Here is a 13653-nt window from a genome sequence, read left to right as displayed (position 1 = left end):
CCTCCCAGCCACTCGTTTGGCTAGCATGAAAGAAGGGCTCTCTCAGGAAAAGGGGGAAGGGAGCTCTGCTCATGTTTTTAAAGGGGAAGACATACTTAATCCTTGTTCCTCGTGCTACAAAGGAAGATGTCTCTTTTTTGCTCTCATGGAGCAACAGAGGGAAGGAGAGCAGCAGGGATGCCTCCACAGTTGCAGCAGCAACTTTTTCATTGGCGAGGCAAGGAGAGTGGTGTGGGACGGAGGGAGGGAAGGCAGCTTTTGTTTTAAGGGCAGTCTCCCTGGACAAAAGGATGTGCCAATAAACCCTTGCTCCCCTGAAAGAGCCGTGGCTACCATTCTTCTGAGCCACATTACTGTATAGAACCATATATAAGTCTACCTAGGATTTTTGGATCCATTTTTGGCATACATTTTTCATCTTATAGATGAGTATATATGGTAAGTACCTTTAAACTTACCCTAGGCTCCCACAGGACCTGGCCCAAGGAAAACATTCCCACAACCATTTACCTATAGGAACCTTTGTTATCTGTGAAAATAGTGATGAGGGGTGATGGTGCTCCTTTTTCACTAATGACAATCTCAACACCTTCCAATTCTGGATGGATGGCTCCTTCCAGGAACAAACCTGCTTTTCCATGGATTTCTATCAGCTTCCCTGGACAGCTGTCTTAAACGGGAGGGAAGAGAAGAAAGAAGTTGAAAAAGCATGCAGATTTACTACTGGCTTCCAGCAGGCTGGGAGAACTTGAAGTTCACAAGATAATCTTGTTGTTTACTAAAACATTAGTGCCCACCAACTTGAGAGCCTGGGGAATGTAATATTTAGAGCAGAAGTGGGCAAAATGTGGTCCTTGGGCTGCCTCCTAGATTGGTTTTGTGGGTCTCAATCCCTCCCAATTTACACCTTTTTCTGTCCATACACACACATATATATATAAAGCCTCCAAGAGAAGCAATTCATCTTTTACACAAGGTTCAACCACCCTGTACTGTTTAATGTCAAAACCAGAGGTGGATTTTTTTGGCCAATCTGACTGGCTTTGTTTTTTAACAGTTCACACAGTCCTGGGGAAAGCAAAACCTGGTTCCTGGACTTGCCAGTTACCCATCCCTCAGTTAAAATGTTAAACTGGGACTTGAGGGACCTAGGTTAAAATCCCAGCTAAGCCACAAAATGATAGCTCATTCTTCTTTAAGCCAGTATAAAAATTGCCAGTGTAAAAAATGGTAGATTTATAGTTGGAAGTGATCCCAAGGATCATCTAACCCAACCTTCATGCAGGAATCCACAGCTAACACACCCCAACATATGTATTTGACTGTTAATTACATAAGCTCCAGACAGAATAACTGTAAATGATAGTTAATATCCAGCATATCTCAAGAACATCAGGTTATGGAAGGCTGCCCTAGCTCACATTAATGTAAGAATAGTCCTTCAAAATTGAAACATTTTGTTAATTGATTCATTTTATTATCTTTCCTGTCTTTTTTGCAGTGCACTCAAGGCAATGTTCATGAGTTTCCTTAACCTCATAAGAGCCCAGTGAGAGATGTCAGGCGGAGAGTGTGTACCGCATATATTCAACTATAAGTCGACCTCATGTATAAGTCAAGGGCAAGTTCAGGAGCCAAAGTTATGCATTTTGATATGACCAATGGATAGTTTGAAGGTAAAATTTAACAGCATGTTACAAAGGATCTAAAGGATGAAGCAAAGGAAAAGAATGCCAACGAACGTACAAAATTTCAGCAAGCATGACTGCTTGGGCTCACCCTAAAGACTGGAGGGATGGGAGAATGAGGTGCTTCCAGGACAGATTACACTCTTGCCTTTCACCAGGGGATGGTTCCTTTTTAAATTAGAGTTAAAGTACAATACAGTGGTGCCTCGGGTTACGAAATTAATTCGTTCCGCCATTCCTTTCGTAACCCGAAAATTTCGTAACCCGAAACACTTTTCCGTTAGCACTGGAAAGCCTATAGCTGCACTTTGCAGCATTTGAATTTCGCGCCGAAATGAATTTCGTAACCCGAAAAATATTTCGTAACCCGAAACAGTTTTTGCCAATCCAACTTTTTCGTATCCCGGAAATTTCGTAACCCGATCATTTCGTATCCCGAGGCACCACTGTACTTACATTGACTCATGGATAACTCTACTCATTTTTGGGGGTCAATTTTTGACCTAATTTTCTAGATTTATACATGAGTATATACAGTAATTGTTCCAAGATCCAGGACATCTCCCCAGCACCTGATGGTATTTTTAAAGAATTCTGGGGCTGCAGAGCATGAGCAATATCAGCTGAACCAAGGCATTCCTCTTAAAGCAGGGATGGAGAACATGTGGCCCTTCAGCACATCTCTCTCTACTGAACATGCCAGTTTGAATGGACAGAATTTACAGTTTAGCAACATCTGGCAACATGTTCCCCAGTCCTGCCATAATCTGCAGACATAAAAAGCTGTTTCATACTGACTCCATTTATAGTGTCACACCAAAGTACTCATTTCTCCTTTGGCTTTGTCATGTTTTGTTGTGTTATAACCTGGAACCGAAATCACAACACTGTGAAGGTGCCATTTTTAGCCCATGTCACAAGTGCCAGCTTGTTGCTGTTTACTTAACTTTTGTGCTACAATAAAAATATTTGTATCTTAACAGTAATAGGTATGTCAAATGGTAAAAATGTCACTGAAATATATTCCAATTCCACACTGTAACACAAAAAATGTGGGGAAGTTGTGGGGGAATACATCTATAGGGAACTGAATGCCAGCTTTGCTTATTATTAAAATGTCAGTTCTTCTATCTGGTTTTCTTGGTTTAGCTAAAGATTTCAGGAATTTGATCTAAAACCTTTTGGATTCAAGGCAAGTAATCTACTGAGCTAAGGAAGCCATTGATGATTTCTCATTGAATCATTGGCCCGTTCTGCATGGGCGTAAAGTACATCCTGGGGACGTACTAGGGTTAGGCAAAGTGCGTGCCTTATGCACGCACCTAACCCTAATACGTCCCCAGGACGTACAAAATGGTGGCGCCCTATGTACATGGCGCCGCCATCACGATGTCACGAATGCACCGCCTCCAAATGGGGCGGCGCAGACGTGACATCGTCGCGCCGCACGAGGGCACATAGAGCGCCCTTTCCGCGGCACGAGGAGCTCCAAAACGGAGCTCCTTCTGCAGTTTGTGTCACTGGCGCAGCCTTTAGATGGCTGCGCCAGCAACGCAAGGAAGAAAGGGGCCTCCTCCTCCCCGCCGCCATTGGGTGTCCTTGGGGCTTGAAGCCCCAAGGACACCCCTTTCCAGGCAGCGGGGAAGCGGCCTTTTGCCGCTTCCCCGCGGCCTGGAAAGCGGCAGATCGGGGCCTTGGAGGCTGCCGTTGTGGCAGCTGAGGCCCCGATCCAGTGGGGAAAGGGCCGGTTACAGGCCGCCCCAAACGGGCAGTCTGTAACGTGCCCATAGAATCATAGAGTCGGAAGAAACCGCAAGAGCCATCCAGCCTCTGTTTAAAAACCTCTAAGGAAGATGCCACAAGATTTACCTCCACTGACAACTGTTTCTATTGAAGGTGGATAGAAAAGCAGCTCTTTTGAGGATGGTGTCACCATGATCTTCTCACCAGACCTGAAATTAAAAAATAAATAATATGGAAGTCTGTTCTGTATGATTTAATCCTGGGCTTGGTAACTATGGTCTCCAGGATGTTCTTGGACTGCAACTCCCATAATCCTTCACCACTGGCTATGGGATACGAGTGGCACTCCAACAATATCTGAAGGGCCAATTATCCATCTCTAATTTAGACTAAGCTGCTCTTTGAAAAGAGAATAATACTAATATTATTAGACCATCAGGGGCTAGCCTGAAGAAGGAGACTCCTCCCTCCCTCCCTGTCATCTTTCGGCCTCTGGGGGAGAGAGAAGGCTGGCCCAGTTCCATCAGGGGCTGGCCTGAAGAAAGAGGCTCCTCCCTCCCTAACTGTCATCTTTCGGCCTCTGAGGGAGAGAGAAGGCTGGCCCAGTTCCATCAGGGGCTGGCCTGAAGAAGAGCCCTCCCTCCGGTCCATCTGCCTTGGTCCAGGCCTCAGAGGGAGAGAAGAATGCTGGACCTGATTCCCTCCTCCCCTCACCATTCCCTTCTCCTTTTGTGTCGTGTCTTTTAGATTATAAGCCTGTGGGCAGGGTACTGTCTGTTATCCCCTCTACAGTGGTGCCTTGGGATACGAAATGATCGCGTTACGAAATTTCCGGGATACGAAAAAGTCGGATTGGCAAAAACTGTTTCGGGTTACGAAATATTTTTCGGGTTACGAAATTCATTTCGGCGCGAAATTCAAATGCTGCCATAGGCTTTCCAGTGCTAACGGAGTATTTCGGGTTACGAAATTTTCGGGTTACGAAAGGAATGGCGGAACGAATTAATTTCGTATCCCGAGGCACCACTGTATTGTAAACCGCTCGGATTCCCAGTGATTGGGCGGTATATAAATAAAACCTATTATTATTATTATTATTATTATTATTATTATTATTATTATTATTAATATTTACACAGCAGCTGCTGCAACCTTTCATTGAAAACTGCTACAAATGCAGTGGAACAGGCTTTGTTAAAGCAGGAGGCCAATATACCTTGCCCAGTAGGAGAACTCATAGTGGAATGGTCCTTGCAGTTCCTCCACCATTTCCTGTACCGGTGGCTCAGACCCTTCTTCCTCCAGCCCTTTCTTTTCTCTCTCTTGTCTACGGACCTCAATTTCAGCGAGCTGCTGCTCACGGCGCACTTCCTGCTGTGATTTCAATGGACCAAGCACTAAGTCAGGTTCACTGTCGATTGAGGATCTGAGAAAATGAAAGAGAAAAGAACAGCAAATCTGTCAATGCAAAACTGGAAGTTAAGTAGCTTCAGAATTTTGGAGAAGCCTTTAAAAGCCCATTTTAAAGCTCCACCATCATCTTTTGAGGTGTCAGACCAGCAGTGGGAAATCTATTGCCTTCCAGGTGTTGAACTACTTTTGTTATCCTACTTTACCAATGTTCAAGCTGTTAGAGACTGAAGACAGTGGGAGTTCAACATCTGGAAAGTCACAGGTTCTGTAGCTCTATATTATACAAACACCCCACAGATGAGAAGGGGTAGACTGCAGACTTGTTTATAGGTTCCACCTTCTTTTTTGACAGAATCTCAAGATCTGTGAACTGGAACCAGGTGTCAAAGGCAATCTGTGGGATTCTGTGCCGTGGACTGTATTCCAGATACCATAACTTACAGCCTTTTTACAGAAAAACCAACTCTTAGCTAATATTCGGATCCACCCTGCACCCTGTTTTTTTTTAATTGCAGCAATATAATTTAATGTTCAGATTTGCTTTGTTGCTACTATCATTGAACAATTCAGCCAGAAATCTTTGTTAAATCCAGGTATATTTGAAAATCAGTTAGAGAATAACCAGCAGATCTTTCCCTATCTTCTGCTCATGACTACATTATGATTAATAATAATAATAATAGGATTTATTTATATACCGCCCAATCACTGGGAATCCGAGTGGTTTACAACAGAAGGGATAATAGACGGTTCCCTGCCCTCAGGCTTACAATCTAAAAGACACGACACAAAAGGAGAAGGGAATGGTTGAGGGGGGGAGGGAATCAGGTCCAGCAGTTATTCTCTCCTTCTGAGCCCTGGACCAAGGCAGATGGACTGGAGGGAGTGCTCTTCTTCTTCCAGGCAGGCCTGGTGGAGCTAGCCTGCCTCTCTCTCCCTCAAGATGGAGGATGAAGGGAGGGCTTGTCTTAGGGTGAGAATTGGGAATGTGTGTGTTTCTAAATATTGCTGGATAAAATTTCCACCTTCTCTCAATTATTGGCTATGTTGGCTAGTTAAGATGGGACTCCAGAGAGTCTTAGAAGCCTCAGTTCTAGCTTAGAGTCTTAGGAACCCCAGTTCTAGCTTAGAGTCTGTTTGTTCTCATTACTTGATTCATGTCAGTCCCTAGAATTCAAGAAGGGTTTCTGCCCAATATGCAAAGATGATACCATTACCTTCCTTATAATGTATTATTTTGATTATGGAATTCCCTCCCCAGAGAGGCTTCTTGCTTTTCTGCTTGCTAGGGAAATCTTTCTCATTCCATCAAGTCTTTTATTAATTCACTGTGATGGATATTAAAGGTGTGCTGTTTTGTTAATTTAAAAAAATATTCTGCTATTTAATGAAAAATTGATGTAACTTTATGGTGGTTTTCAAATTATGTCTGATGTTTTTGTATTTTTTATCTTTACTTGTTTCAATAGATAGACACTCGATCTTTGGTAGTCCTGTTTATACAGATATTACCCCAAAAGGTCTTAAGATATTTTCTTACTTAATGGTAACCATCACATCCATCAGTTTGTCTGTTGTTATTGTTCCAAGGACATGATGCCGAATTGCAGTCAGTGTCAGAATACTTGGAGCAGACCTGAGAAAGACAGCCAACAGAAAAGGGCCATTTAAAATGGTTCCAGTTAACCTTGTCTTCCATTCCATTGTTAAGCTCCAGAAGGAACATTCAAAAGCGTTCTCAAACTGCCATTCAAGAATTACCAGTAGTTCCTGAAGCACTTTTAGAGGTACCCAAAATAAAGATGAAAATAGAAGTATAGTCCTCCCTCCGGTCTCAAAGAGAATGAATGGGGCATGCATCTGTGGTGCACACCTGCGTGCCCCGTGCCTATATTCAAGCCAATGGGACTTGAATATAGGCGAAAACCCATTTTCGTGAAAAAGGAAGGGTGGCTGTAAATGCTAAAAGAATTAGAAACATCTTAAAAGTTTCCTCCATGTGCTGAAGAGGCAAGGTTTTTTTAGGGGGGAGGGGGTTGTGGTGTTACAAGCAGAATAGTAGCTTGCCTCTTCAGCAGCTGGATATAGTGGAAAGATGGTAATTGGAACTAAATGGAGACAATAAGGTTCTAAAACAAGGAACAACTAGGTAAAGAACCAAATGATGGCAAGAAAACAAGACAATTCACCAAACAACGATGACGACAACAACAAAAAATCCCACTAATGGTTGTAGGCACCACAAAATAGGTCAGGCTTTCCATTTCTCAAGTCAATTTGGGCATTCTGTGTGATGTGCTTTCATGGCTAATATAGAGAGTCCCCCTATATCAGTGGTTCTCAACCTTCCTAATGCCGTGACCCTTTAATACAGTTCCTCATGTTGTGGTGACCCCCAACCATACAATTATTTTCATTGCCACATGCAAATATGTATCTTCCAATTGTATTTTCCAATTGAAAGGGTCGTTCGGCCCCCGAAGGGGTCCTGACCCACAGGTTGGGAACCACTGCCCTATATGCACGCGCACACACAGAGAATATTGTTAATCTACAGGTAATACAACACTCTCAGGATCCTTCTCTACTTGTAGACAAGAACAAGACCTGCAGTTCTATGGGAAGGGAGTGAGCAACACACAGCCAAAAAGAAGAACCAATTGTCACTGTTCAGCATATCTGACTCCCCTCTTTTAGAATTTACACAAGGAATGAGAATACTGCTGAACTCAATTTCCCATAAACTGTAGCAAACTGACAAAGATAAGGAATGATAGGGGTAGTACATCAATCAATGTGGAGCCACAAGCTCTCAATTCCTTTTTACATCTTAAAAAGCTCTGCGGACATAGAGTAAAGGGATGAATACATACCAGCAACAGAACATGCATCTGAAAGGCTATGTTGTTCTATATGTTTCTATCTGAGTTTTAAGACCTTTAGGGAGGGCTTTCACTCAGTCCCACCACCTTTACAGGTACAGCTAGTGAAGATGCAGGCCTTCTCAGTGGATGCTCCCAGGCTGTGGAACTTTCTGCTAAAGGAGGCTCACTTGGCTCCCTCCCTGCCTGCTTACAAGATCTTCCCTGCCACTGCCTTTCCAAAACTCTCCCTTGCATAGAAAAAAGATGAATATGCTTCAAATAGCATCCCTCTCAAATTCAATACACATCTCCCCCTTATTCGACAGGCTAGAGACCAGAGGACTATAAGTTCTGCATTTCAAAGATTCCCACTTTCTGATAGTCTTCTGGTCCTAACCCATCAGATAAGCACATGATTCCTGTAAAAGGAACTATTAAGCTGGCACCAATGACTCAATACTGAGCCTTTAAATATGACAGAACCACCATGGAACTGAACCCATGGAAAAGCAGCTCCCACTCCTTTCAGGAGTGTAAACTGGAAGACAAATATCGTATTAACAAAATTATCTCACAAGAAATTTATATCATCTATGGTCCATGCTTACGTGTCATAGGTATAGTATTCATGCTCAAATCTGTGACAGGAACGTGGTGTTACTTCATACACACCTGGAAGACATTAAACCAATACACACTTGCAGCTATGATTTTTGACACTTCAGAATGATGCATATGGAAATGAGCAATTATACCAGTTTTCCCCAAATCAATCTTGCTTCACTTGTTTTGCCTTATGAGGAGCTGTCCCCCAAAGTGAAAGCTTGAGCTATTTTAAAAACCACTAGCTGGCTGAACCTTGATTTTTCTGGCTCAGTTGAGATCTTGATTTGCATTAACTATAATTTAGAATTGAACCATGGGCACAACATTGAAACACACAGGTTAAGAGCTGCTTGTCTGCTTATCCATCAGTAATTCCTTTACCATAGGACAGAGATTTCTAGAGATGGAGTACAACTACAACGCAACTACTGTGCGTCAATCCAGACATCACAACAAGGCATAGCCAGCACTCACTTCAAACCATGGTTTATGCTGATTTGCCAGCAAGAGACAAACTATATTTTATCAGTTCATATGATGCATCAAATGAGTTAAGCTTATTTCAGATGAGGTCCACAGACACAAAGTAACAGGATTTATGTCTGAGTAGGCCATGTCAGCTGGGGAAACGTGGGGGCTGTGGTCCAAAATTTAACTTTTCCAAGCTCTGATGCAAATCCATCAGGCTTTATTCTCCTATTTCTACACATTTTATCTGCTGCCTCACTTATTTTACTCAAGTCACAGTATAAGCCTACCGCCCCCTCCGCCCCAAAGTTGACTTTCAGTCAGAGATATGAAGACAGTTACCAGGTTTTGAGAGACAGAACCTATTCACTCCTTTGGATAGATTGTAAATGCCAACATTCTCTGGTCCATTCCCATCCTGATAGAACTCCTAATGATTAAAAAAAACAAAAAACAAGCAAGATGTCTAGAAGGCATCAACAAATGAACTTGAGAATTGGTTTGTGTCAGAAAATTCAAGGTAAAAGATATTATCAAAGTTTCCAATTTTACTGGCCTAGGCAGTGCCCTTCACAAACTCTCTGCTATTCAAAGCAGCTGAACCCTATGGAAATCCAGATCATTCTGTGTTAGAAGTGGGGAAATTATATCTTGATTTCCATTATCTTTGGATACTGGTCATCCTGTTGACAGCCAGTTGAGGAAGTCTATAATCAAGATGCAAAAATTGGAGCTTTACTTTAAAGAAAAATGGATATGACACACTGAAATAATCCCATAACTGATCAGTTGTAGGACAGTAATCTAGAATCAGCATATTATACCCACTCTTCCTAAAAGTGAGTTGTCAAGATTTGACTTGGAAGGCCAAAGGCTGCTTTCCATGCTCTATGTAAATATGGCAGGACTATTCATAAAATTACAATGCCTAGATAGATATCTTCAAATACCTGAATGACTGTTGCACAGAAACTGAAGAAAACTTTTCGCTGTTTCAAACAGGAGGACTAAGACCAATTGATGGTATTTGAGACCAAAGAGATTTCAGCTAACACCAGGAGATATTTCATAACAGTAAGAGCTGTATAACAGTTAAATAGCCTGATTCGGGATGTGGTAGTTCTCCTTCATGAGATGTAATGACAAGAGTCTGGACAGCCATCTATCAAGGATACATGATAGATTGTTGCAAAATTCCTGAATTGCCAGTACCTACCAAAGTAATTGCATGAGAAAGAGAGCATCTCAGCATATATCCAGTTTGACGGAATTCTACCCCTGAGACATCTTCTTCCAAAATCTCAAGTTCTAAGGATTTATTCTTCCAGCACCAGTCCTCATGGATAATACTCACTAAAAAGAGAAATTTTACAACATGTTGCACACAGAAAGACTTGGCAGTTCAAGGAACAACAGTGCTAGAGCTGGCCCTACCAGCCTCAGGCAGAAGACACTGATAGGAAGCAACAGTACTCCTTTGGATGCTCTCATTTCCCCCTTCTGCAGGACAAACCTGTGTGAACCATCTGGCCTGAACTGCATCCTTAAACTGGCCTGCCAAGTACAGTGGGCAATACTGAGACATTGTAAAATGTTCACTGAGCACTCCATCAGTTTCTGTACATGGAAAAGTGAGGGTGACTCCATGTTGCCCTTTGCTTCAGATAGCAAAATAACTAAGACCAGTGTTGAACAGAGCTTATGGCAAATGACCCAAAATTATTTAGAAAGAATCTCTTTAGCTTTGCATATCAGTCCATACCTACTTACTTGTTCCACATTCTACTTATGGTAGATTCTGGAACAGCCCCTCTCCAGGGCTATTTCAGTGGCACCTAACTTAACATGATAGCCATCAGGCATTTTCCATTTGTCTAGGATTTCATAATGAGTAATTAATAACAACAATAATTGTTGCTGATTTCTTGATGATTGCTTTTACTCTTGCTTTTATGGCTGATTTCAATTTTATTTTTATTATTTATTTTATTAATTTTTCTCACATTTACATCCCATCTTCCTTTAATGAGATCAATGTGGCATATCTCACTCTCTTCCTGCTTGGATGAAAAGAAATTGGCTAGGATGAAAAGAAGTGTCTCAAAATCACCAGCAAGTTCTAGGGTTAAGTAGGAACTAAAACCTGCCTCTCCCATCTTAGTACAACTCTCTAACTACTACACCAGAATGGTTCCTAAGCTGAATTCTTAGAAAAACTACCCTGAAAAGAGCAGAATATACTATTTAATAAATTTTAATGGCAAACTCGTCAGATAGCTAATCCTAGCTGAAAACAGAGGAGAAATAAACAAATAAATACAACCTTCATAACAGTAGCCAAGCAAATAAAAAAAGAAGCTTTGCATAACTCTCACTTTTATATTTGCCCAGAAGTACATTTTCAAATATGAAAGTCACTGAGTTGGACTTTGCAGCAAGTCGGAGATTGTGCTTTTCACCCTGACGGGTCACAGACTGAAGAGTCACTGTCAATTCACCACAAGCATCTAAGAAAGACATAAAGGGGGGCAGAGGGGAAGAGAAGATGAGATTAAATTAATACACTTTAAGCAAGCAAAACATTTTACCAATTCACTGATTAAAAGGTAGGATCATAACTTGGGAGAGGAAAAGCTTGGCATCCAGAAGGTCCTAGGCATCTCCAGATAGGGCTAGGAATGACTCCTATCTGAAACAAAAGAAACCAACTGCTGGCCAGCAGAGCCAACGCTGAGTTATGTGGACTCTAATGCCTGAATTTATGCGAGGCAGCTCCATAGGTACCTAGTTGTTCTGAATGATGCAATTCTATGGGATCATACCAGAAAAAAGGTCTTGATCCAAGAAGCCATTTTCAAGTCATTGGATTATGTACATGTAACATAATCCAACCACTTCACTCATCAATATACATCTTACCTAAGCAGATGACTTTCCCTGAGACAGAGGCCAGGAACTGGGAGAAGGTCACATCCAGCACTGGCTTAGAGGAAACAGTCACAGGAAATGTTTTGGGCTTCAAAGCAAGACCTGCTCTGGCTTCTGCTTCAGGAACAATAACCTAGAGGAAGCAGAACAATGCTACAAATTACTTTTATATAAAATAAATAAATAAATGATTTATCCAGAGGATGAAATGGTTGCTTCTGCTCTTGAATCTCTGAGACTCCTTCCCCACGCTTCCTTCCCCAGATACCCTTTCCAACTCTTTTCTTTCTAGTTTTCCTTCCCCCCCAACCCCTATTCCTGACAGTTAGTAATTAATTATGAATACAATTATGGAGTAGAGAAACATACAGCAATAAAGCTTGCTCTTTCTTTAGCTAAGTAAGTTCTGTTCCTCTTTGCTCCCCTCTCCACCAAAATATGCAGATTCGTATGTTTGAATCTTGAAGTGGTACACATTACTTGAACCCATTCCCCCAGCTATTAAACTACCTTTAAACAATGTTTTGTCTGCTCTTTTCAAACCTGCACAGTAACAGTAGACCGTACATATGAAGAATCTACAACACATTATGAATTTCTCCCCGCAAACTGTACAGAAAGTACAGACCATGACAAGCACATCAAATCTTCAAATTGATTTCTGATCCCTTGTACAACTCTAATACAGGGCCAATATGAAAGCATTAAGAAAATTGTACATTGTAAAAATGACCAACAAGCAAGATGTATTTATTTACTGGATTTACTCTTTCTACATCCAAAAATAGGGAATAGCTCAGTTACATTGAGTAAAAAAAAAATTAGACTGCATTTCCTAGTAAACAAATACCAAGATGACGTAAGTCAGGGTTGGACATGGTGGACCCTACTTCTGTGATCCATGAAGCCCTCACCAGTCCCCACAAGCAAATCTCCAAGACCATGCAGAAAATTTCCCAAATGTGTAATAACATGGAAAAGTAACTATACCCTACTCCCACAAGCATCCTAGAACTCTTCAAATACCTCTGTCCCCCCCCACCCCACAATTCCTTTCAAAATGGCAATCAGAAGTGACACAAGAAGTGACACCAATTTGAGAGGTACTGCAGAAACAAATAGGAGTATTGGATTATGCCATGGATGAAGAGTGGACCACAGGGAGCTCTAAGGGGATGATTTGGCCCACTGCCTCCACACAGTTGCCCATCCCTGACATAAGTGCCAGTATTTATTCAGTATAAAGGTTTACTGACTTACCTGGATAACATATGAGCCTGACTTTGCCTTGAAGCAAAACACCCCACGAGTGTCAGTTTCTGTAGTCACCAACACTGCTTTGTCCTTCTCTTGGGGCCACATAGTCACCTTGTATTTGTTAATCTGCTTGATAGAGTCAGGAAAACGGGTTACCAAGATTTGTCCACACACGCTGAATCTAGTTTAAAAAAAGAAAAGGCATAAAACATTCATATGGACATTTATACAGTCACATCTGCATTTAGAAATCTCTGCCTTAGATCCCAGAGCTCATATTAAGTGGTCAAAATTGTGGCTAAGAGGCTGTTAGTGGGACTCATACAGATATAACATTTTAAATTAAAAATTATTTTTTAAAATAAAATGTTAAAATCCCTACAGATTTTTCCCCTATTTTCCCTTAGTATTCTCCTGAACATGGTAAAATTCTATTTACAGTACAAAAATTCTTAACTTGGGGGATGGGGTGCAGTTATGTAAGAGTTATATACCACAGTTATATACCAACTGTCACACACATTTGGAATTTCACTAAGAGATATGACCGTGATTTTTCATACTCCATAATAGTGGTGGCCAGGTTGCACTGACTGGATAAAATACACTAGGGCCCTGGATATGTTCCATCATTTACCCCTTCATTGCCTCACCCCATTTATAAACTAAAAATGCCTCCTATGCCT

General features: G+C 41.6%; 2 protein-coding genes across 6 annotated transcripts in view; one reads left to right on the top strand and one right to left on the bottom strand.

The window, feature by feature from the left end:
- The window catches only part of ABCC6 (ATP binding cassette subfamily C member 6), a 337990-nt gene that overhangs the window by 249107 nt on the left and 75230 nt on the right, over positions 1-13653 (top strand). The window lies entirely within an intron of this gene.
- LOC121914347 (nodal modulator 1-like) overlaps positions 1-13653 on the bottom strand; it is a gene marked incomplete at its 5' end in the record, with an annotated part of 39430 nt that overhangs the window by 10217 nt on the left and 15560 nt on the right. Inside the window, 10 exons of the mRNA XM_042437716.1 lie at positions 511-670; positions 3558-3640; positions 4648-4857; positions 6385-6480; positions 8317-8380; positions 9125-9212; positions 9999-10135; positions 11158-11289; positions 11702-11843; positions 12971-13148. Coding sequence (XP_042293650.1) covers positions 511-670; positions 3558-3640; positions 4648-4857; positions 6385-6480; positions 8317-8380; positions 9125-9212; positions 9999-10135; positions 11158-11289; positions 11702-11843; positions 12971-13148 — 1290 coding nt within the window. The remainder of the gene's footprint in view (positions 1-510; positions 671-3557; positions 3641-4647; positions 4858-6384; positions 6481-8316; positions 8381-9124; positions 9213-9998; positions 10136-11157; positions 11290-11701; positions 11844-12970; positions 13149-13653) is intronic.

The sequence above is a fragment of the Sceloporus undulatus genome, chromosome 8 (genome assembly GCF_019175285.1).
Source record: "Sceloporus undulatus isolate JIND9_A2432 ecotype Alabama chromosome 8, SceUnd_v1.1, whole genome shotgun sequence".
In the NCBI taxonomy this organism is placed as follows: Eukaryota; Metazoa; Chordata; class Lepidosauria; order Squamata; family Phrynosomatidae; genus Sceloporus; species Sceloporus undulatus.
The sequence above is the reverse complement of the archived record's forward strand: the minus strand, read 5'-3'. Positions and strand labels throughout refer to the sequence as shown.